This window comes from Microtus pennsylvanicus, chromosome 5, assembly GCF_037038515.1.
Source record: "Microtus pennsylvanicus isolate mMicPen1 chromosome 5, mMicPen1.hap1, whole genome shotgun sequence".
Classification (NCBI taxonomy): domain Eukaryota; kingdom Metazoa; phylum Chordata; class Mammalia; order Rodentia; family Cricetidae; genus Microtus; species Microtus pennsylvanicus.
Window position 1 is genome coordinate 120304111 of NC_134583.1, and position 23975 is coordinate 120328085.

The window sequence follows — 23975 nt, forward strand, 5'->3', positions numbered from 1 at the left end:
AATCCACCCAGAGAGTGAGATAGTAACTTAACAGCAAGGGGAGCCGCTCTGAACCCACCCTTTGATTTCCCATGGTGGGAACAGTGAGTCTCCAAGCACATACTGCATCCTGTAAAACAGAACTCGGCTTTTCCAGGCCAACTGGTACCAGCAGCAACTCTTCCATCAGTGGTTCCACGGCACCCTCGGGCTATTTCTGGGATAGGGGCATGTGGTCAAGCTAGTAAATCTGCAAAAGCACCAATCTGTTGCTGAACGGGGGCGGTTCTGAAATGAGATCTCTGGTCAGAAACATGTTGTGTGGAACAGCATGCTGGTGAGGCACTCCGCGAGTACCCAGATGGGCTGGCAGAAGTATTTCAGACGGGATAGCAAATAAACACCTCCCTCACTAGGACAAACCATGTTCCCTCCATGACGGAAGGGGGCCAGTGTGACCAGCCTGCCAGCAGAGGGCTGGCTGCCTGGCCCCTCTCCACCAGACCTTCTAAACCACCTGCGAGACACTTTCCTGCCTTTTCCCACCCAGGCAGTTCCTTTTCTGAGGGCCTCCTCTGGGCCCAGCAGCAATAGGTAAGTCTTCAGTCTCGAACCAGCTTAGCAAGAGTCAAGCGCCCAGGCTCAGAAGTTTGAGTCTATGCTGAGCTGGCTGTAACTGCTGCCACCTCTCAAGAGACACCGAGGCCGGGCTTCCAGCCCCCACTGCTGGACTGAACTCCTCAGACAGGAGAGAACTTTGCTTCTCCAGGCTGTTTCCTCATTATCGATACAGAACGGAAACGCAAGGGGAGCCTTGGCCAGCGACGCTTCATTGCTGTTCTTTTTTGTATTCACCCTCCCCATTGGTGACCTCAGCTGGTCCCTCTGCTCCCCTAAAACAATTCCTCTTCTGTTTTCCACTATTATATCTTAATACGTAAACTTTAAATTTGCACATTTAATTTTTTGCCTTTTAGTAAAATGTCTTCTGCGAGAATATTAGCCTGTAAGACAGGAAGAAACAGGTGTTTTATTCCTAGACTAAAGGTTTCTCTCTCTCTCTCTCTCTCTCTCTCTCTCTCTCTCTCTCTCTCTCTCTGTGTGTGTGTGTGTGTGTGTGTGTGTGTGTGTGTGTGTGTGTGTGTGTGCACGTGCACACTCACAACACTGATGTTACCAGAGGACAACTTGTGGGAGCTGGCTCACTCCCTCCGCCATGTGGATCCTGAAATGACAGCTCATCTGCTCTAGACTAATTTTTTAATGCTCTGGGATCTTTTTAACCCACGTCACTTCTGTCTAAAATAAGCCAAAGACAAGAAGATTTAAGGGGCGTCCCCCCGCTTTCCACCACTTACTGCCTCGTGCGTTGAGTAAAAGGTCACTTCCGCCATCTTGTGGCTAAAACGGTGATTACAGACACACAAGACAACTTTATCCCGAGGCAACATGTAGCTTATTGAGTGACCGCTGGAAATTAAATGTGGGCTTTCTTTTTTTTTTTTTTAAATATTTATTTATTATGTATACAATATTCTTTCTGTGTGTATGCCTGATGGCCAGAAGAGGGCACCACACCTCATTACAAATGGTTGTGAGCCACCATGTGGTTGCTGGGAATTGAACTCAGGACCTTTGGAAGAGCGGGCAATGCTCTTAACCGCTGAGCCATCTCTCCAGCCCAAATGTGGGCTTTCTGAATTGAGATATAATGCCGGTGCAAATGTACGCTAGATCTTGAAGACTCAGTATGGGGGAAAAGTTAAAACATCTAACAATTGTTTCTACTGACTAGACATTTTGAGGTGGACGAAGGAAGCGGGGCTATAATACAACCTGTAAGCCCAGAGTTGACTGCACTACAGGTCTGCGGGGGGGGGGGGCAGTTCTCTAGCTCCCAAGGTAGCACCTCCCCTGTGACACGGGATATCAAATGCCTGAGGTGCAGTGGATGCTCAGATTTTTTTTTTTAAAAAAGGTGCTATTCCTCCCCTCAGAACTGAGGACTAGCAGGGTCTCCAACTGATTAGCATCCCTCATAGTTGGAGAGCAGCTCAGTCCGGGCCTGACCGCACAGGACACCCGCTCATAGCTGCTCTTCCTCTGCTGTCCCCATGTCACCCTACCCACACTCGCCCTCTTCCCCATGATCCTCCTCTCCCTAGGTAGCCTTTAGTAGACCCCGCCACTGGACACAAAAGTACCCAGGTACTGCTTCCCCTACATCCACACCTCTGAGTGTGGTCCCTGGAACAATCTGTTCATCTGGGAACTGGTTAAAAATGACTGTTTGGAGCTTCAGACATCCTAGGCCAGGAACTCCTGGAGCTTCACCCAACCGTGTTTCAGCTTCTGCTGCGTTCAAGCTTGAGAGCTGCTGCTCTGCACCCCTACATGCTAGCCCCACCCCTACCACTTCCTGTGTTGAGGGCCTGCTCCATTCCCTTCCACCCATCTCCACCCACTGTGAAGACTGGCCTGTCCTGATTCCCCTGCACCTCCGCATCCATGGCAACCCTCACCAACTTAGTCAGGAGTTCTAACTTCCATGTTTCCGTCACAAATGCAGACTGTTTCTCATGTTTATCCATCCATTTCTTTTTTTTTAAACTTTATTGTATATACAGTGTTGGCACCAGATCTCATTGTAGATGGCTGTGAGCCACCACGTGGTTTCTGGGAATTGAACTCAGGACTGATCTAGAAGAACAGCCAGTGCTCTTAACCTCTGAGCCATCTCGCCAGCCCCTCCAGTCATTTCTCGATGCATTTTAAGTGTAGGGTGTTTCTCTTGCATGCATGTTTGTGTACCATGGGCCTGCCTGGTGCCTGTGGAGGCCAGAGAGGACATCAGAGCACCTGGGACTGGAGTTACAGACAGTTGTGAACTGCCATGTGGGTGCTGGGGCTCAAATCGGTGTCCTCTAGAAGAGCAGTCAATGCTCTTAACTAATGAGCCATCTCTCCAGACTCTCAATTATTTTGACATTAATATAAAATAGTTTATTCTGGTCCTAAACAACCTATACATTCAAACATAATACATAAGGCCAGTTTCCACTATACATTCTATGAAGCAGTCCTCTTTCCATTCGTGCTGGACCCCTTTATAGAGCAGTGGCGTTTACTTTCAAGTTGGCATTCCCCCACAGCAGCCACTGCTCACGGGTACAGCACAATGTGGGGGTGAAACTGAATAGATCTTTTTTTTTATCCTAAATGTGTTTATTGAGATGGTTCCCACTCATCTCGAATCCGGTGCTTTTCTGTGCTGCTTCCTCCTGAAGGAGCATCCTTCTGCCAGCCTTGCTTTTCGGCCTGTAGGCTGACAGAGGACAGTGGAGCAGTCGACACACAAGACTATCGTCTGCGCGTGGCTAAAGGCTGTGGTGATTCTATAGCATCCTGGGCATTTCGCATCCATAAAGTAGGAATTGGGGCTCTGCACCAGGCGCTTTTTCTTGTGTTTCCTCTTTTCCTCCTCTGGAGAGGGATGAAGGAGATCCTTTGCGAGAGGCATGTTCTCGTAGGGAGGTCGTCACTGCCAGAAAGCACTGAATAATAGATCTTTAAAAAAAAAAAAAAGCCAGGCGATGGTAGCACATGCACCTTCAATCCCAGCACTCAGGAGCTCAGGAGGCAAAAGCGGGTGGACCTCTGTGAGTTCAAGGCCAGACTGGTCTACAGAGTGACCAGTTATACAGAGAACCCATGTTTTTTTTTGGGGGGGGGGGAGGCCACGATATTTGCACAGTGGAGTCAGTGGAGTTTCCCAGTCACCCATGGGTCGGGTCACATCACACACACACACACACACACACAGGCACACACACACACACAGAGCACCCATAGGTGTGAAGCACTCCAAAAGCCCATGAGGAATGAAGAAATGGCCCCTGCTTTTCTCTTGCTTTCTGTCCTCAGTGATGCCATCTGGCAGGGCTGAAGCTTCCTGTCTGGACTCATCTTCCCTGTGTATGCTGCATGTGTGTGCACGAGTCAGAAGGTGCCCACATCTGTGCACATGCAGAGCTATGTCGTCGGGCATCCTGCTCTAACGCTCCACTCTGTGCCCTTGAGGAGGGGCTCTCACCATTTGTCCACCCTGCCTCAGCACTGTGACTGCAGCCGCCCAGTGGACACTGACTTTATGTAGGTGCAGGGATCTGAACTCAGTTCCTCATGTGTGCACAGCCAGCGCTCTCACCCACTGAGCCCTCTCCCTGGCTTCTGCTCTTCTGATGCTTACATCCAAGCATCTATATTTATGACTCCCTTCTAGACACTGGACGTAATGCTTGTAATACATGCAGTCACATGCCGTGGGTGACATGAACAAGAAACTGTATGCAAGTGTGGTCCATAAGACTATCACAGAGCTGAAACCCCCACTGTCATCCACAGAGCGGTGTGCTGTATATCTGCGATGGTGCTTATGGAAAATGACCGACCCCGCCACCTGCTACAAGTGCGCCCCATACAATTATGAACAATACACACTGGTTCCTGGCAGTAAACAGCCACATTACTGCTTTACCACTTACTATGCTATACTTTTTATCATTATTTTAGGGAGGACTCCTCTATTTACAGAAAAAAAAAAAACTTTCTGTAGGGCATCCTCACATTCTGTTTACTGTATCTCCTGAGGCCACATATGTAAGTACACTCTATGATGTCACACTGATGTGGGAGTGTCATATATCAATCTGTTAATTTCATTGGCTAAGCAATAAAGAAACTGCTAGGCCCATTGGATAGGCCCACCCTTAGGTGGGTGGAGTAAACAGAACAGAATGCCGGGAGGAAGAGGAAGTGAGGTCAGACGCGACAGCTCTCCTCTCCAGAGCAGACGCCTTCAGAGAGACGCCATGCTACCTGCTCCAGGGAAGACGCACACTATGAAGCTCCGACCCAGGATGGACTTAGGCTAGAATCTTCCCGGTAAGCGCACCTAGGGGCGCTACACAGATGATTAGAAAAGGGCCAAGCAGTGTTTAAAAGAATACAGTGTCTGTGTAATTATTTCGGGGCATAAGCTAGCCGAGCAGGCGGCTGGGGTTTTTGGGGTCGCAGCCCCGCCGCCCCTTATTCCAACAAATGGCGCCCCACGTGATGGACTAAACCCACTTACAAAACCTGAGAAGGCTTAAAAATAATGGAGAGAGAGTTTAACACAGATTTTTGCTGTTTGTTGGTGGCGTGCTGTAGAGAGATTTCCTGATTCGGCAACAGCAGCAGAAAAAACGCTGTGTCATTTCAAAGCGTGGCTTCCTGGGGCTGTGCCGCCAGTGCAAACTCTGGCTTTATGTTTGTGTTCCCGCTTGGGATCGGAAGGAGAGTGCTCTGAGACCGTGATGATGACTCAGAGCTCCCCGCCTGCTCCTGGGCAGAAGGCAGAATCAGGCTTAGGCAGGCGGAAGAGCATGGCGGATTCCTGCCGCCATACAGAGACGTGTTTTCAGACTGCGCAGTGCTCTGCCTGTCAGATTTGGATGTTACTTGGATGAAAAGAATTTCTGTGCTGCACGCTCAGTCTCAGAATTAAAGTGCTGAGTGCTGCTCCTACCTGGTAGCCCCAAGAGGCTTCCTGACTCAGCTTCAGCTGCAAAACCCTGCAGCTCATTAAGAGGTCCTGCCACGAAACACTTAAACGGTGTTGACGAAAAGCTGAACGCATGCTTTTCGGTTTTCAGCCGTAGCAAGAAAAAAGCTGCGCCGTTTTAAAATGCCGGCTTTCTGGGCCATCCTGCCAGGGCAAACTCTGACTGTTTGAGGCAGGAGGACCGGCTACCGAGAGAGGACTTGAGTGTTGTCTGTTGTAGCTCGCTGGCTGGCAGGGACCTTGAAATGCTATAAACATGGCTGCAGCCTGTATTTCCGCCATGAGGCTGGAAAGCTAAGGAATGGACTGGATCTAGCTGGCAAAGCCACGCCTTTAGTCCTACTGATATTGCTTGCTAAATTAAGGACTCATGTGGTCAGAAAAAGAGAGATATACAGTAAAGAGAGATTCAAAGACAATGAAAATTTCTAAATGGTTTACTGTGTGTTAAAAATATATGCAGACTAAAAGTTAAAATTCTTAAAGTAAACCTCTGTGACTTCAAGGTGTGGCAGCACACGCCTTTAATCCCAGTGCCTAGAAGGCAGAGACGAACAGATCTCTGTGAGTTCAAGGTGTAGTAGCAAACACCTTTAATCCCAATGCCTGGGAGGCAGAGACAGGCGGATCTCTGAGAGTTCAAAGAGAGCCTGGTCTACAGGGTTATTCCAGGTCAGAGATATACGCTCAAAAAGCAAAAAGTTAACCTAGGAATGTCACAGCTTAGATTCTTAAGCGCCTAGTGATTTAAAGGCGCAAATCAAAAGTGCTCCTGGATAGTAAAAAATTGCAGATTCACAATAGGACAGATTCAGACCACTAAATGAGTCACACTGTTGGATGAATGTACGTAGGCTTGGGAGAGAGAAGAAAATGAATATAGAGAATAAAGTTAATGGTTTAAAAAGAAAAAAAAAGGTAAAGTCTTTAAAGAGACAGAGTACAGATAGTTATAGATATAAATAAAAATAAGCTACGTAAAAAATGGAAAATTCACAGAGAGTCTGGATTATGTACATTGTGTTTTCTTTAAAATTTTTGACTGTGAAGGAGCTAAGTACAGAGAGACATTTCATTATATGGGCTGCCCAGTGGAACCAGAACGGATATCATGAGGGTATGATTTCAAAATTTGGATCTAAGGATATGATACTTTGGAAAAGAGATTCTTCTTTTGTTTTCACAGAAGATGAGACTCTATGGATTTCTTCTATTCCGATTTGGTATGATGGACCACGTCCTCCTGAAGGTTTGCTGTGAACATCTTCAGAAAATTGCTTTGCTCAACTGCCAACTGAGATGACCCTGGCACACAGGTTATACCATGAAAGACCTAATTAACGACGCCCCCATTCAGCAGGAAGCAGTTTGGAGAGAAAAAACTGCGCCCATGTTCCCAAATATTGTTTATAAGTTCTTTTACATTTAAAGGGGGATATGATATAGATATGAATAATTTGTATTAGTATAGATTTTGCTTTATTGATAGAGATTTACGGTCAATTTTGTTATATGTATGAATGTTTCTGATGTAATTTTTACTTGATAACTGTTTTGTTATATGTAATTTTGCTATGTTAAGGTTAAAGCCTTCCTTTTTTTGTTTAAACAGAAAAAGGGGAAGTGATGTGGGAGTGTCATATATCAATCTGTTGATTTCATTGGCTAAGCAATAAAGAAACTGCTAGGCCCATTGGATAGGCCCACCCTTAGGTGGGTGGAGTAAACAGAACAGAATGCCGGGAGGAAGAGGAAGTGAGGTCAGACGCGACAGCTCTCCTCTCCAGAGCAGACGCCTTCAGAGAGACGCCATGCTACCTGCTCCAGGGAAGACGCACACTATGAAGCTCCGACCCAGGATGGACTTAGGCTAGAATCTTCCCGGTAAGCGCACCTAGGGGCGCTACACAGATGATTAGAAAAGGGCCAAGCAGTGTTTAAAAGAATACAGTGTCTGTGTAATTATTTCGGGGCATAAGCTAGCCGAGCAGGCGGCTGGGGTTTTTGGGGTCGCAGCCCCGCCGCCCCCCTATTACTACATCACACAACAGCAAAATTGTGTAATAATGCATTTTTCAGAATGTATTCTTGTCAACAAACAATGCATTTCATATCACACTTTATTTCAGGCTATTTCTACCCCCAGGCCCTGCCACAGGTATTAGTCAAGCACGATGACTGCGACCGTCTCGAGTACAAACTCAAGTCTGGAACTGCCATAGCCGTCACGTCCAGAGAGCCCCAGCTGGGTCGGTGTGTGCACCGATGTCTTCCGAGTTGGTCTGAACTAGCTCTTTTCAGCACGCTGGCCCTCTTGTACTCACAGATTTGGTTTGCCTGAGTTAACCACTCCTTAAAAACAAGCACAAAGAGTAAAAACTATCTATTTCTAGACATTTTAAAAGGAAGATGGGTGTACCTTGTAAAGCGGAATCTGTTGGGACATACAGTTCAAAGCTACTGTTCCCCACAATATGGAATATTGTGACAGTAATTTAGAAAACTTGTTCTCCTCAAGGAACAGGCCACCTACCCCAGAGCTCAAAGTTTTGTTGTTTTTGGTTTGGTCTGGTTTTTGAGACAAGGTCTATTATGTAGCCCTGGCTGTCCGCCAGGACCAGGCTAGCCTCAGACTCACATAGATCCACCTGCCTCTGTTTCCCAAGTGCTGGGATTAAAGGTGGGTGCCACCATGCCTGGCCTCAACTTTGTTTTATGTTTAAATGACCTTGCTTATGTAATCCAGACTGGCCTCAACTTTGTTTTATGTTTAAATGACCTTGCTTATGTAATCCAGACTGGCCTCAACTCACAATCTCTTGCCTCTGCCTCCCAAATACCAGGATTAGAGGTGTGTGCCACCTCATCTAGTCAAATCTCCATCACTAAGGACCCACTCCTCCTGAACCCTCCCCCACCCCGGGAAACACACCAAAGAAGAGCACTTTGCAGAGGTTTCATGTCCCTAAGAATAAGAAGCCACCTCTCTTCAAAGTAATGTCAGCCAAGAGACCAGTCAGAACACACAGATAGGAAACAGAAATTTAATTTCAGAATATTACATGAATATAAAAACAATATATCTGGCTGTTTCTTTATAATTACATATATATATGCAAAATAACCAAAAGTAACAAACAGGTGCAACCTTCTCTTAAGAAACCTTTTGGGGGTCGAGTGAGCGAGCGCATGGCAAGCACAGGCAAGTCTTGCTGAAAGGCCCTGGGTGAGAGAATGCCTTCTCTACAGCCCACTGGTCCACGCATGTCAGAGGCTCTTTAGCTTGGGCTATGGTCTCATGTACTCCAGTTTCCATGGTGACACAAGCACTCAGGCTATTTATCCTCCATCTCCTTATTAGCTCACCTCCATCAACTGCACACTGCTCTCAGCATTAACTGTTAGTAAAGCCTGCTTTTGACAATGAGTCTGCCATGGGTGCTTCTTTAGCAATCCTGACTGCTCTAGGAGGACCTTCCAAGTGAAGCACGTTCTGTGTGGAAGGTCAACTGTGGCTTCCCTCAGAACTCAACAGTCATGCCTCTATAACGTCTGGAGCTTGGTACAACCAATGTCTCCCAATTCACGTTTCCTTCACAGTGGGTATGAGTTGGGGAAGGGGAGGTTCAAACCTGATTATTGATCTCAGTGAGAAAATACATTTCTGTGAAAGATTAGGTAAAGGCTCAGCCTCCACTCATTCACCCAGTGCAGATCCAAATCCAACATGATCTATCTCTTCATTCTTGTGACCCTCTGTCAAATATACTAGCCTATGTTGACACAACATCAAAGCCTGTGGTAAAATTAACCCCAAAAAGAAAGGAAAAGTACTTCCAAAGAGATTGCTCCAACAACAAAAAATAAACACAACAAACATCTTTTAAGACACAGGTTAGGTTAGCTGGGCAGTAGTGGCACGAGCCTTTCTTTAATCCCCGGCAGAGGCAGGAGAACTCTGAGGTCAAGGCCAGCCTGGTCTAGAGAGCGAGTTCTAGGACAGTCAAGGCTACGTAGAGAAACCCTGCCTAAAAAACAAAACAACAAAAAAAGAACAAACAACAACAACAAAAAAAGATATATGTTAAAAACCTTAGTTAAATACTGGCTCAAAAACAGCAAGTGTACGTCCCGTCAGAAGGGCAATAGCAATCTTCCGGAGCAATGATGGAGCTTTTATCTGAGGTTCCCAGAAGACACCACAGGATTAGAACAGCCACATAGTACAAGACACAGGAGTCTATGCTATTCCTCAAGTTTATTCTGCACTGGATCACAGCTTCAGAAGAAAAAAAAATGACCTATAAAACCCTTAAAGCAAGAGAATAACTAAGCCAATAAATAAATAAAATACACATTCCCAAATACACATGGTAGCTGCCCAAGAGGCCAGCAATTGAAAAGCATGTGCATGGGGTAAACTCTCTCACCACCTCACCCAGACCACCCCAATCACTCACACTCGACTCCTCGGTCCTGCTCGCTCTCTAACAGAGCCAACTCCTGCAGGCACCAAGGCACTGCTCGGCTCTCCGCCCAGTGCCACAGTACAGCACGGTGGAACACACTTAAAGGAAGCTTCATGCTGGGAAGAGCTTCTTTGATTCGGTAATACAAAAGGATTTCTGTTTGACCTCACTCTATACCTAACACAAGAAATTTATTTAAAAAAAAAATAAACCTTTTCTTAGTAACAACAAAAAGAGTCAAACAGAAACCTAGACAAATGAACTTGTTAATGAAATCTTTAAGGATGACCTAAACTTTTTGAGAAAGAAACTTAAACACCTTCACTGTTCCCAAACTATCCAGCAGGAAAGCCAATTACCACATTTCCCTTTACCATTGCTACTAGAGCAACAGAATAAACAGAATAGGATGGAAGAGGCTGGCAGACAGACACGAAGTCAGCCTCTGCTACCCTGAAGGTGGCTCTCATTTCAACAGAAACACAGCATTTTTCAATTGTCTATCACTAAGTTGGCAAACCGTATTTTGCTGTGTACCTGGATCCCCACAGTGGGGTGAGGATGGTTGCACAGTTCTGCAGAGTCAGCCTGTACCTCAACATCCTCACCTTCCACCTGATGCTCACTGGGCAGTGGCTCCTGTGCCCATCCTGACAGAGGGGCAGAGAGCAACTGTTCTAGATGACTGGGGGAACACCACAACTGCTCCTGTGGGGGCTCTTCTATTCCATATGGGCCCTGCAGAGACTGCTATGTATGTCTTTCCTGGTTCCAAGCTGCTCTCAGGAGACAGTTGAGTGGCGTATTTGATACCTAGGAATGTGTGACAGGATCCTACCAAGGCCAACCAGTCCCTCATGGCATGACTTCAGAGTCTCTACCACATGCAGATTGCAGCAAGCTCTATGGATCAGTTCGTGACTCTTCTCAAGCCCCAGGAGTCTGCCACAGAGGTGTCAGTGGAACCAGAGATATTCAGGTGAGAGGATACTAATGCAGAAAGCAAGTTAACAACCACACAACCATTCTCAGATCACTGAGGGGAAGACAGTGAGGCATGGGGGTACAGTTCAGTAGCTGAAATCTGTTAAAATATACTGTATTGAATTCTTTTTCATTGCCAGGTCAAATCCCCTAAATTAGACATAAGAAATAATAGAATGTCTAGGAAAGCTGTAAATTCTTTGAACATAATAAGATACAGAGATTTCTCAAGCTCAAAATGAAAAGGGGTCAAAGGCATTTAACTTAAAATCCATGTAGGTTGTGAATCTAAATGATGGCTTTTAAAACAAGTAAATAAACAGTCACTTCCTCACTACTAACAACACAGAAGAAAGTCCCAAATACCAGTTAATATATAACAGTCCACTAAGACTGACAGTGCTTTTAAAACATGTTACTAGCTATTAAACATAAAATTTCCTATTCTTAAGAAGAAGAAACAGAACCGACCCCAGCACACTGACTAAGCATAGCTGCCCACCTACTGCACTGTGTAAGCTGGCAGGTGTCGAGTGGCTTCCTCATATTAAAAACAAACACAGAGAACAGAGCATTCTCTCAGAGGCACAGCTTCAGAGACATCCAGTGAGTGGGTTAGAGGTATCAGTCGGTCATGGTTTGATTGGCTTTCACAATTCAAAATGCAGGGAGCAAGCTGCAAGCTTCACTGGGAACAAAAGTAACACCTGTCCCACTGAAGAGAACTTCACTGTGGACAACAGGGGAACTCTAGCTGACCCTTCAGAGGAATCCTAGGTTAAAATAGAAATAAGAGGATTAGACATTAATTAAAACATTCATTTTTTAAAAAATATCCCATCTAAAAGCTACAGAATCTACACTTAGAATTTTCTCTACATTTAGGATTAAATATGTGAGAATGTGACCCTCCACCAAGTAAACATCATCGAGTCTGCTTGGTCTAATCCCAGTTTGTTACGTCTTCTTAGTGACAGCAGCAGTCATCACTCAGTAGGGGCACCTATGATGACGGCTGTTGCCCCCAGTTCCTGTGTACACTGTCTCGTCTATCCTAACAGCTGCCTATATGGAGAAGGTAGTACACTGTCATTTCACAGATGTAGAACCTGCAGCCCACAGAAGCTAACCTGTCCCAGGATAGAAAGCTATCAAGCACTAACATGGAGAGCTGACCCAAGTCTAAGTGAACATGGAGCTTGTACTATTACCAGCACTGCCCTGCTCACCAGAGAACGTTTACTAAAACCAAGAGCAGCAAGCCACTGACACTACTGAGACGAAGAGAAGAGCAGAGGACTGAGGGCAGCCGGGTGTGCCTGCACATGTGTTCGCAGGACTAGGGCTGAACCCAGGGCACTGTATACTCTAGGCAGGTACTTTAACGATATTATAGATCTTTAAGTCTGACCCTTGCCTCCTCAGACCAGATGCAGAGATATGACAATACAGATGAAGTAAATACCATAAATCATAGTCAGTGCCCATACTTTAGAAGTGCTGATAAGAGTTCAACGGCTCAGTTAGCCAGACAAGGCCTCAAAGAGGACAGGGAGGGAAGGTTCAGTTGGTCTTTAAAGAATTAGAAAGATTTGACTACTAAAAATAATGCCCCTTGAAGAGTGGGGCCTCTATCATGTGTTTTCATGTGGGATAATGTTGCCCCCATATCCCAAAAGGACCCTGGTAATAACTGGAGGAGTTTTCAGTTATAACTGAGGGCAGGATGCTAGTAGCATCTGCTGAATCAAAGCTGCTAGATATCACCAGTGCACAAGGCAGCTCCACACAAGGAATTATGACCCAAAGTGTCAACAGTGGCCAGAATAAGAAGTCCTTTGCTAAACAGAAGACACTGCACTATCTTCTTCTAGAGGTGATTTCAGCATCAGTATCAAGAACAGCTAGGATTGTATCCATTGTCCTATAAGAGAGATACATGGCAGACAAGGCAGACAGGCCCTGAATTGCAAGTGAGGAGACTAGAGAGTTCAGACCTAAAGATGCTTTTTGGGAATGAGCTGTGAAAGCAGATCAAGGAGCTAAAGATGCAAAATGCAAGAGAGAAAAGTGGAGAACTTAATTCAATTAGCCAAAAACAAGCCAGATGTGGTGCTATACAATCCTATATAATGCCTAAAATCCCAGCTACTCAGAGGGCAGAAGAAGATCATAAGCTTAAGACCAACCTGGAAAACCTAAAAGAAATCATGTCTCAGATCTCCTGAGTAAATTGGGAGCATGGGGACCTTGGGAGAGGGTTGAAGGGGAGAGGAGAAGCAGGGAGGGGAGCAGAGAAAAATGTAGAGCACAATAAAAATCAATAAATTTTTAAAAAAAGAAAGAAAGAAATTATGTCTCAGAAAAAGAAGAAAAGCTGGGCAGTGGTGGCACACACCTTTAATCCCAGCACTTGGGAGGCAGAGGCAGGTGGATCTCTGAATTCAAGGCCAGCCTGGTCTACAGAGTGAGTTCCAGGACAGCCAAGGAAATACAAAGAAACCCTGTCTTAAAGAAAGAAAGAAAAGAAAAACTTTGGTGACCAGGTCTAAAGTCTGCACATAAGAGCAAGGTGACTTGAGCGGACTCTCAGCATGGCCGTTCTCAGCCTCACACAGCATTTGTACTTATCCAACCCGGTTTAACATTTATTGATGTGTGGGTCCTGTCTGTCCAGTAGGTCTGTATTTGAAACAGTCCCTCAGAACCTAAGGGCAGTGATAAGTAGAACAACCATCCAAATTCCCTCTGACTACAGTTACAGCACCTTGGCCATTCCAAACAAGAAACGCTGCTGACAGAAAACAGACAAGAATGCTTTCAGTAAGAGCAGAGGACAACCACAACAATTACCTTTTCTCCCCTCTTTCTTCCCCTCAGACCATTTCAATCTTGTTGGTGTCATTGTGACAGTTGGAGAGCCAGAAAAGAACTGTAATGAGAAAACTGTACAGTGGCTTAAATGATCAAATATCAGGGCCTCTTTACAGAGACGTAAGTATACCTCGCTAATCTTAACTGGCTATTCTTAGCTTAATGAAATAGCCTAGGCGCATTTTCTTGATTAATGATTGATGTAGAAGGTTACAGGCACTGTGGGGATGACTCCCTGAGCAGATAGTCCTAGGTTCTGCATAAAAAAGAAGAGAGAGAGAGAGAGAGAGAGAGAGAGAGAGAGAGAGAGAGAGAGAAGCTTAGAGAGCCATGGGGACAAGCCAGTATGCAGTGTTCCTCCATGGCCTCTTGCATTCCTACAATGACATCCCTCCATCATGGACTGTACGCTGTAAGCTAAATAAATAAACCCTTTGTTTCCTGAGTTTTGGTCAGTGTTTATCATAGCATCAAAACACACATTAATAATACACATGCTATATCTTTCTTGAACTCAAAACATATCAAATGGCTGGGCAGTGGTGGCATACACCTTTAATCCCAGCAGGCGGATCTCTGTGAGTTCAAGGTCAGCCTGGTCTACAAGAGCTAGTTCTAGGACAGGCACAAAGCTACAGAGAAACCTTGTCTCGAAAGAAAGAAAGAAAGAAAGAAAGAAAGAAGGAAGGAAGGAAGGAAGGAAGGAAGGAAGGAAGGAAGGAAGGAAGGGAGGGAAAAAAAATATCAAATGATTTGGTAAAAGCCTACAGAAAAGGCCCTAAGCACCACTGACTGAGCCAGAGACTCATAATAGAACAAGCGCCAGCCTGCTAGCCTCCTCCTTTCCACAAAAGGACAGGGAAAGAATGTGTTCTTACCAAGCTCATATTTTCTTTGCTGACTCTCTTCCGTTCACCCATGGCCACAGCCTCTGGAGTAGGGGACTTGTTTTTCTTTTCCGACATCATCTGATTGCCCAGGACTTTGCGCTGATTTAGAAACAGAAAATATTTTGTTCATGAGTATTTACTCTTTTTAGCTGTAATGATCTTCAAAACTACAACTTCCTCAATTAAAAAAAAATTCTGGTAACTTCAGCACAGACTCAGGCCATGTCATACAAAGGAATGGAAGACATATAGCAAACAATGAGAACTGTTTCTCTGGGTGATTTAACCTACCTAATATTAGCTAATAGCAGTATACCTGTGAGCTTGAAAGAACTACCAGTCACTCTTGAGGGTTGAGCTTTTTTGGAGGTGTGGGGCTTGTGGAAAATGTGTTCTCTCTAGCAGCTGTTAAGGGTCCCTTCCTCTCTCCACTAAGGGAACCACAGACTGGGTCCTCTAGGATTCTGCTTCTCTGTCCTTCCTCACACATGACTAGTAAATGTTCAGAAATTATTCTAAGAGTTTCTAATACAGCCATAAAAGGCCCCAGGCCTTCTCGGGGGGAGGGAGGAGGTCACATGACCACTGACCCACAGTAAGAATATAAGGTGTTCGGAGCAGCCTGGAAGCTGATGTGAACTGCTGCAGCAGCTCATGGTAACAACTCTATCTTAGAGAAGCCCCCTTCTTGCCCGAAGAAGAAATCTGAATTTCAAAACAAGAATATCATCAAAACTAAAGCACCAAAGGAAAAAAAATACTAAACAGAACTAAAAAACTAAAGCATTAAACTCTACATTATAAGTATCAACAGCGGGGTTCAGAATAGTCTGATGTGATCGGTTATTTACATGACATACCCCAGAGGAAAACCTTCTTCCAAAATAAGGCTGATGCAGCACCCACTACCAGACACACCTCTGTAAAACTAGAAAAAAGCAAATTTCTACAAGTCTTAATATTTTTTAGACTTTGTTTTATTTTTATTGGTGTGTGTGCATGCACACGCACATGTGAGCTCTCAGCCTCAGAGGGCAGCAACATCAGATGCCCTGAAGCTGGCATTGTGGGTGCTGGGAACTGAGCTCTGGTCCTCTGGAAGTGCAGCAGTTCTCTTATCTGCTGAGCCATCTCTCTAGCCTCCAAAGTTTTAATTTTTAAAAGATTATTAAATATTAAATAGCTATTTTTTAAAAGAAACCAAATAGCTAAAGTGCATGTGTGCATGTTCACGTGGACGCGCACACACGCACACACACACGCACACACACACACGCTAGAAAAATAAGGCCTTCAGAGGGAAGGAATCACCTGAGGATGCTGAACTGGGAATGCCAGGATCCACAGACTAGCTATAAAGCTTCCAGGGAATTTTCAAAAGGGCACTCTGAGTTGGATCTACCATGTGCAACACCCCAATACCACTCACAAATAAAAATGTATAGAGGTCTAGAATCCATTCTCCATCCTCATGAATGGGCCAGTGGCCTGTGGGACGTGACACTTGCTGCTGGCCAGTTTCCTTTGCTCTCCACAATGGAGTGAGAAGGTAAATTGTGGGACAGGAAACAGTGTTTGCACATCACCTCTCTGGTTAGGAGATAAACTTCACTGCAGAGCTATTGAGCAACTACTGAGTTTCTTCATTTATAATGAAAACACCTTGCCCCTCTGTTTTATAAAATTTGCTAGTATAACATCTGTGTTTAAAGCTGTTGTTCTGGGCTTGGAATGTAGCTCAATGACAGAGAGCTTCCTCACATGTATGAGGCCCTGAATCCAGCTGATAATGCCACCAAAAAAAGAAAAAGAAAAAATAATGTTCTAAAGTGTTTTATCTTAATAACTTATGAAGTTCAAGTACTCCCTTAGTAAAGAGGTAAGCAATAGCCAATAACAACACCTACATTTCAAGCAATAACTACCAATACCCTGTCTTAAAAAGCACTACAATCAAGTTTACGACCTTACCCATTTCAGTGGCATTACTACAGTCACAGTGCCATAAAACACAGCCAGCTCATCCATTCGCACACTATTCCTCCTAGACAAAAGATAACGCCTCATTCCCTCTTTACCTCTGGCCACAGGTAGTCACAAATCATTTCCTGTCTCCACGACTTGACCACTTTAGTACCTCAAATCAGCAGAACTGTACAGCATTCGGCCTTTAGTGACTGGCTTATGTAATTCAGGGCCCAGCACAGTGAGGAGTGCATGAGACTCTCCTTCCAATCTAAGGATAAACAACCTTCCACTCTCTCTACACTTTGCATCTTCAGTCCTTCAATGGACAGTGAGCCTGCTTCCACTTGTGGCCACTGTAAATGATGCTTCCGTGAACACTGGCATACAGATAACTCCCCAGACCCTGCTTTCAATTCATTGGTATATACACAGAAATGAAATTGCTGGATCAAGAAGTAATTCTGCTGTTGATTTCCCAAGACCGTCGTACTGTTTCCCCCAACAGCTTTGCCGCTTTATATTTCTAGCAGTAGTGTACAGGGTTTTTATTTCCCTACATCCTCATCAACATTTTTTACTTTGTTTGGGGCAGCAGTCATACTGGGTGTGAAGTGCACAGCACTGTGGGTTTGCTTTACATGCCCTAAATGATTATGAAGATGAGCAGCTTCTCCTGTCTTTCTTGGTCATGTGTGTGTCTAGAGAGAAATGTCTATTCAGGTTATTTGCCTGTTTTATAATGAGCCTAGATTTTCAGCAATCCTGAGCTACACAAGTTCCTTCTATTTTCTGGATATTATCTCCTGACCAGAGAGGTGACGTGCAAATGCTGTCTCCTGTTCCACAAGCTGCCTTCTCACTCCATTGTGGAGAGCAAAGGAAACTGGCCAGCAGCAAGTGTCACATCCCACAGGCCACTGGCCCATTCGTAAGGATGGAGAATGGATTCTAGACCTCTGCAAAATATAAAAAGGATCAAAAGGAGGGCTAAATGAAATTGTAACTGCTAAGGACCAGCAAAAAGGGGAGAAAATTAAAAAGCACACATTTGTTAGAGAAAAAAATGTTAAGTTTTAGTCAAAAGGCTCCTTGATATTTGTAGAATTATATACTTTAACAATGTTAAAACAATTTTTTCAAGAAAAGTAGAAGAATAGAGCTAGTCGCTCTGGATTAGCAGCTTTAGTTAGGCATGGAAATAGAGCTCTGTGACCAAATCACTTACTGCCACCTGATGGCAACATTCACTAACTGCACTCATGTTCAGTCGTCTGCACACGGGGACAGCAGCAACAACACAGAAATATATTTTCTATTTGTTCTAAAAACAAGATTTCTAATAATTCTGATGCATGGAAAGAGACTAAAACAGCAACGAAATCATTAATTTCACCAAAATTAAAGATATCAAAATCCACTGAGGTATTAGAAAATCCATTTGTCCAACAATTTCCTTAGTCCTCAGCTTGCTCACTTCCCCACACATGCAGCAAACCGCATAAAGAAGTGTATAGTGTGGCTGAGCAGTGGTGGTGGCACACACCTTTAATCCCAGCACTCCCGAGTTAGAGGCAGGTGCAAGGACAGCCTGGTCTACAGGGGGATTCCAGGATGGCCAGGGCTGTGACACAGAGAAACCCTATGAGGGGGTGGGCGGGGAGATAAAGTATGAAGCAGGAAGCAAGATTCCCATCCTTAGACACAGGGAGGAAGAGCAGGCTGTTGCTGCTTTCTCTACAGAGTTCCTACAGAATTCCTTTCATTGGTGACACAGTAAAATGCTTTGGAAAAAAACTTCCCAAACTCTGTCCCCTCACCAATTAACCATTTATAGAACTCCAAGGAATAGAATTAAGCACTTTGTGCACAAGAAAATAAGACATAAATTTCCTGAGAATCGATGTGGATAGCAGTAGCACAGCAGGCTCACCTTAATAAGCCCACTAAAGGAGCGTGAACGGGCTCTCTTCTGGACTCTGGGAGTAGAAGGCTCTCGCCCTGGTGTTTGAGTCAAAGACTGCTTATGGAACTACAAGAAAATACACAGTACATTTTATTAATATTGTCCCTTCAAGAAATGACAGTCTAGGGCAAGCAACAGCTGAATGTAGAAACCCAGAGCCAAAGAGTCTGTGTAGATGGAGAAAGCAGGTTGATAAGCAATCACAAAAGCAGAAGTGACATTCACTATCTCTGTTTACAGATAGGAAACCAAGATCCAGAAGATTTATGAACTGGTCTAAGATCTGACAGTAAATCAGAATTATTTATTCTGCATCAATTACCTTGGAAATAGAAAGTTACTAGCACAATCCAAGACAGTCCTCAGTTTAACAAACTGTATGTCAGGATTTAGCTTTAGGATAGAATCTCATGTAGCAGAGGCTGGCCTCAACTCTCTATACGGCCAAGGATGACCTTCAACTCCTAATCTTCCTGCCTCCATCTTCCAAGTCACGACATTATAAAACTAGAAGGCTATTCCCAGTTTATGAGGTGTCAGGGATCCATCCCAGGACCTCGTGAATGTAGAGCAAGCACTCTACCAACTGAGCTACATTCCTAAGAATGTTCCAAAGGTATTAAAGCTCTCTAACTCGAGTTCACACTTGTCTGCCAGTGCTGCTGTGTGAAGGGAAAAAGACTGAATGCAGACTTCCAGTGCTGTCAGAGGAATCTCTGTAGAGGCATCTCCAGAAGAAAAGGGGAAGAGTCAAGTTAGTGTATAGTCTTTAGCCAAAGCTCTCATTCATTATTGGGGGGGGGGGGGGGGGTTGTGTGTGTGTGTGCACGCACACACCATTATGCCCATCTTCTCCACTTTTACAAGTGTAACACATGCATGTTAGCTACTACGGCTGGATATCAGGAAGAACCAGAGGTGCCTGGATTCTGGGTTTCTTTTGCTCCTGTACAGGAAAGAGAGAAGACAAAGGGCTTGGGGAGGGGCAGCCATCACCTCCTCCAGCAGTGGGGCTGCTTTTGGAATCAGGGAAACTGATGATGGCCAGGGGGCCGGTGCCAGGTTCTGAATTCCTGCAGGTGGATTTTAACAAAGACAAACTGACATACAAAAACAAAAATACAAAGAGACAGACAACAAACTCAAAACCAGAAGCTGGTGCTCTCACCATCACTCTGGTGTAGAACTGAAAATACACAAGAATAAAAAGACAGACATAGACTCAAAATCAGAAGCCGCGCGGCAACAGATCCAAAAATACAGAGGGAGGATCACATCTCCCCTGGAGATTAGGGCGACCTGGTCACCCCTCCCTCCCATAAATGCCCATGAAACGTCTTTCAGGGCTAGGGCAAGGGATCTCAGGACACGTCTGCCTCCTCCCTTAGCCTCGTTTCAATACAGACCCTGCGCAAGTACAATTCTCAGATTACTGATTTATAATTACACAGAAACAGAAACACAAAAAGACAGACATAAAAATGAGCTCGTTTCTTTATACCTCCAACTGGGTCTAGAGTGTGTCTGGGAGTGACTTGATTCCCAGTCAGGGAACCAAATGTTGGACTCTAGCGTCCAAACACCAAGAAGGAGTCGCCCCCAGAGACCATCTCACACACCACAGCCGATGCAAAAGCATGAGGATTTTATTAATTCTGTCATGACAGGGTCCCCCAGCATTCGGGAAGCCGAGGGACCTCGAATAGCTGGTACAGTCTACTTTTCAAGGGACCACAGAAGCAAGGGGGATTGTTCTTTGACTATTCTGATTGGCTTATTTGAAAAGGCTATTACCAATAATTGACTGGAGAGCTGTTGCCAGATCAGATGAGGTAAGAGGTCATTTTGACCCCGTTTCCCAGGGGACCGAACCAAAACATATGTATATGGGTAATTGTTCAGGAACTGAGTACGTGCAAGTGTAGCTGTTAGGTCCTTGGTTCCCAGGGGAGGAGGGGAAGCACTATGGCACAGAGGCTGAGAGGATTCAGAATTGTCAAAAATGGCTTCAGGATTGTCTTAAAGTCTTACACTGGTTCTCTCCAAGCAAATTTAGTACATACCAAAATTACAGATATTTTAAGCACAGTTAACTGCAGAAAGTCAAGTACTTCCACACCTCCCTCCAGGACAGGAGTACACTGTGATTCCATGGACAAGCCTGCTATTTTAGCTGAGCCAAAGCTTGCTCCACATGAGAGTGAAACCTCAGTGAGATTCTTAGCTGTGCTCTCTGGTGACTCCTAGAGCCCACCCAATTTCCCTGCATCCAGGCACCTGTCGAATAAGTTGTTTCTTCTTTGTTGAGTCTGGCATGTTATGAACATGTTGAAAGAGTTCTTTCAGAGCCTCTTCTGTATGTTGCTGGGTCTCCTCCTGCTGAGAACAAGAATCTACCCTATTCCGTTTCTGAGATCTTGACAGCTGGAAGGACATGGCATGACATGAGGTTGTCAAATCAAGATCATCCTACAGAAAAATTTATAAAAAAACAAATTAATACATCCTACTGGCTTTGTTTTGGGTTCTTACAATAACCTTGATCAAAAGAAGTGGAAAATGGAAACATGACATGTTACTATATCCAGGAACAAGGAAAATCCTAACACAATTACCAGACAAAGGAAAAATGATTAATAAAGGCCTCTGAATAATCTACTTCCATTATCTGTCCAGAAAATCAACATGCATTTAGAATATTGCCATAGAGAATTATAGCTGTTTGATTTCAGTTTTCAAAACACTTTTTAATCTCAAGTAATCCTTGTTGCTATCCAATAGGTAAACTCTAAAGTATTAGTCCCAGCAGACAGAACAGTAACAATATACAAACAAACAAACAAAAACCTAAGGTGAAAGTTAACTTCATCTAGACATTTAAGTGATAAACCTACCCTAGAGCCCATGGCTATTGTGCCTTTGCTCAAACTCATTTCCATACAAACTACATGGAAGTAGTAAGAAGAATAAAAGCTACAGTTCTCCAAGGAAAACAACACTCTAGTTAAACTAGTTTTTAAAATGTTCCTGAGGCTGGAGAGATGGCTCAGAGGTTAAGAGTACTGACTACTCTTTCAGAGGACCCTGGTTCAATTCCCAGCACCCACATGGCAACTCACAACTGTGTGCAACTCCAGTTCCCGGGGAACTGACACCCTCACACAGACATGCATACTGGCAAAATATCAATGTACAAAAAATAAATAAATCTTTTTCTTAAGGCAAAATGCTGTTTCTTAGTCACACCAAATATTTGCTGGATGAGAGAAAGAATCAGGAGTAGAAAACAGCATAAAACACAGTCTCCAAGTCTCTAACACAGGTTAAATACAAGTCAGTCAGGTGCTGGCAGGCCTTTCTCAGCTTCTCACTGCTACAGCTCAATACTCTTACATAACTTTCTGTCATAAGCATAATATATTTCTCTAAGCTCATTTGTTCTTAAATGTTGCTGCTAACTTTCATTGTCAACTTGACACAACCAACAGTCACCTGGGAAGAGGAAACCTCCACTGAGCAATTGCCTTAATCAGACTGGCCTGTGGCCATATCCTAATTGATAACTGATGTGGGAAGGCCCAGCTCCACTAGAGGGGGCAGCATCTCTAGGCAGGTGAGCCTAGACTATCCAAGAAAGCTAGCTAGACAGGAAGCAGCATTCATCCATGGGTTCCACTTCAGGTTTCTGTTTAAGCTACTGGCCTAACTTCTGTCAGTGATGGATTGTGACCTGGAAATATAAGATGAAATAAACCCTTTTCTCCCCTAAGCTGACTTGATCATAGTGTTTATCACAGCAACAAAAAGCAATCTAGAATACATTTTTTTCTCCCTCTTATTGTGTGTGTGTGTATGCATGTGTGCATGTGTGTGTGCATGTATGTGCGCGTGTGTGTGTGCATGTGTGTGTATGCGTGTGTGCATATGTGTACGCACGCATGTGTCACCTCTCCAGTGACAAATCTTTTAACTACTCAAATCTTTTAACTACTTGACAGTTTAACCATACCAATGAACTTGAATAACAATGAATTATATAGAACTAGATATGGGCTGGATATCCCATGCACATACCCATACACATAAGTAAAAATTAAAAGCTGGGCATGGTGACACATGCCTTTAATCTCAGCACTTAGGAGTTAGAGGCAAGGAGATCTCTTTGAGTTCAAGGCCAGTTTGTTCTAAGACAGCCAAGGCCACACTGAGAAACCCTGAGCTTAAACCAAGACCTACCACCACCACACACACACAAAGAAATAAACAAACAAACCAATAAATAAATTTAAATCAGGGTTGCTGAGATGGTTTAGCAGTTTAAAACACTGTCTACTCTTCCCGAGCACCCAGATTTGATTCCCAGAACACATATGGCAGCTCACAACCACTTGTAACTCAAGTTCCAGAGGATCCAACATCACCTTCTGAATTTCATAAGCTACTGCACACAAGTGGTAAACTTACACACACATAAAAAAAAATAAATATTTTAATTAAATTAAAATTTTAAAAAAGAATGAATTACATAATACCGGACCTTTGTTACTATAATGTACTTGATATTTACAGGTTGCTTAGATCATAGGCTATAAAAATACAATGGATTTTACAGAAAACTTTAACCTATGATCTATGCTGTGACATTTATGTAGAGAATATCATCCACTAGTGAGGACCTCTGAAAGCAAGCAAGCAAGTATATTATACATAGGGGCATTTTAATTCCACAACTGTCTTCTTAGTCTTGGCCCCTGCTAAAACAAATTATTAGGTAAGTTTGAACTGTAACATAAAAGCACTGATTTAATGATGATGTTACTCTTTGTTTAAAAACTTCACTAATCTTAATCCTTCCCTTGTTTGAAGACCAGTTTCCTGTTCTTACCTTTGAAACTTGAGTTCTGGAGCCCAGATAGTACAGTCTGGCACATTCCCGAATATAAGCAGGAGCCTGAGAAGAACATAATAAATAAATAAACAAACAAACAAACAAACAGGGCTCAGTGATTAATATGACTACAATTCTCTAGGCAACAGAAAAAGAATCCTAACATTATCTAATGTAGAGCACTGTGCACAGTCATCAAACACTTGTGCTCACTCACAGGTTCTTAAACATATGTCGGTTTTTTGTTTGTTTTTTTGTTTTGTTTTTTTTTTGGTTTTTCGAGACAGGGTTTCTCTGTGGTTTTGGAGCCTGTCCTGGAACTAACTCTTGTAGACCAGGCTGGTCTTCAACTCAC

At 44.0% G+C, this 23975-nt stretch overlaps 2 protein-coding genes across 3 annotated transcripts in view; both read right to left on the reverse strand.

The window, feature by feature from the left end:
* Positions 1-3223: 3223 nt before the first annotated feature.
* On the reverse strand, positions 3224-3525 carry LOC142851418 (small ribosomal subunit protein eS27-like). The gene has a single exon (XM_075975263.1). It carries the CDS (start codon positions 3497-3499, stop codon positions 3224-3226), a length of 276 nt encoding a protein of 91 aa, XP_075831378.1. The 5' UTR covers positions 3500-3525.
* Positions 3526-8608: 5083 nt separating this feature from the next.
* The window catches only part of Arhgap19 (Rho GTPase activating protein 19), a 45116-nt gene continuing 29749 nt past the window's right edge, over positions 8609-23975 (reverse strand). Inside the window, exons 7-12 of one of the 2 annotated variants that reach the window (XM_075974093.1) lie at positions 23618-23683; positions 21010-21201; positions 18700-18798; positions 14790-14900; positions 13891-13969; positions 8609-11810 (exon numbers count right to left, since the gene is read on the reverse strand). In XM_075974093.1, the coding sequence (XP_075830208.1) occupies positions 11800-11810; positions 13891-13969; positions 14790-14900; positions 18700-18798; positions 21010-21201; positions 23618-23683 (558 nt within the window). In that variant the 3' untranslated portion in view covers positions 8609-11799. The remainder of the gene's footprint in view (positions 11811-13890; positions 13970-14789; positions 14901-18699; positions 18799-21009; positions 21202-23617; positions 23684-23975) is intronic. The other variant, XM_075974092.1, reaches the window with a different exon arrangement.

Bases quoted from the DNA above. Each gene is read 5' to 3' on its own strand.
- LOC142851418 (XM_075975263.1), bottom strand. From the start codon at position 3,499: ATGCCTCTCGCAAAGGATCTCCTTCATCCCTCTCCAGAGGAGGAAAAG.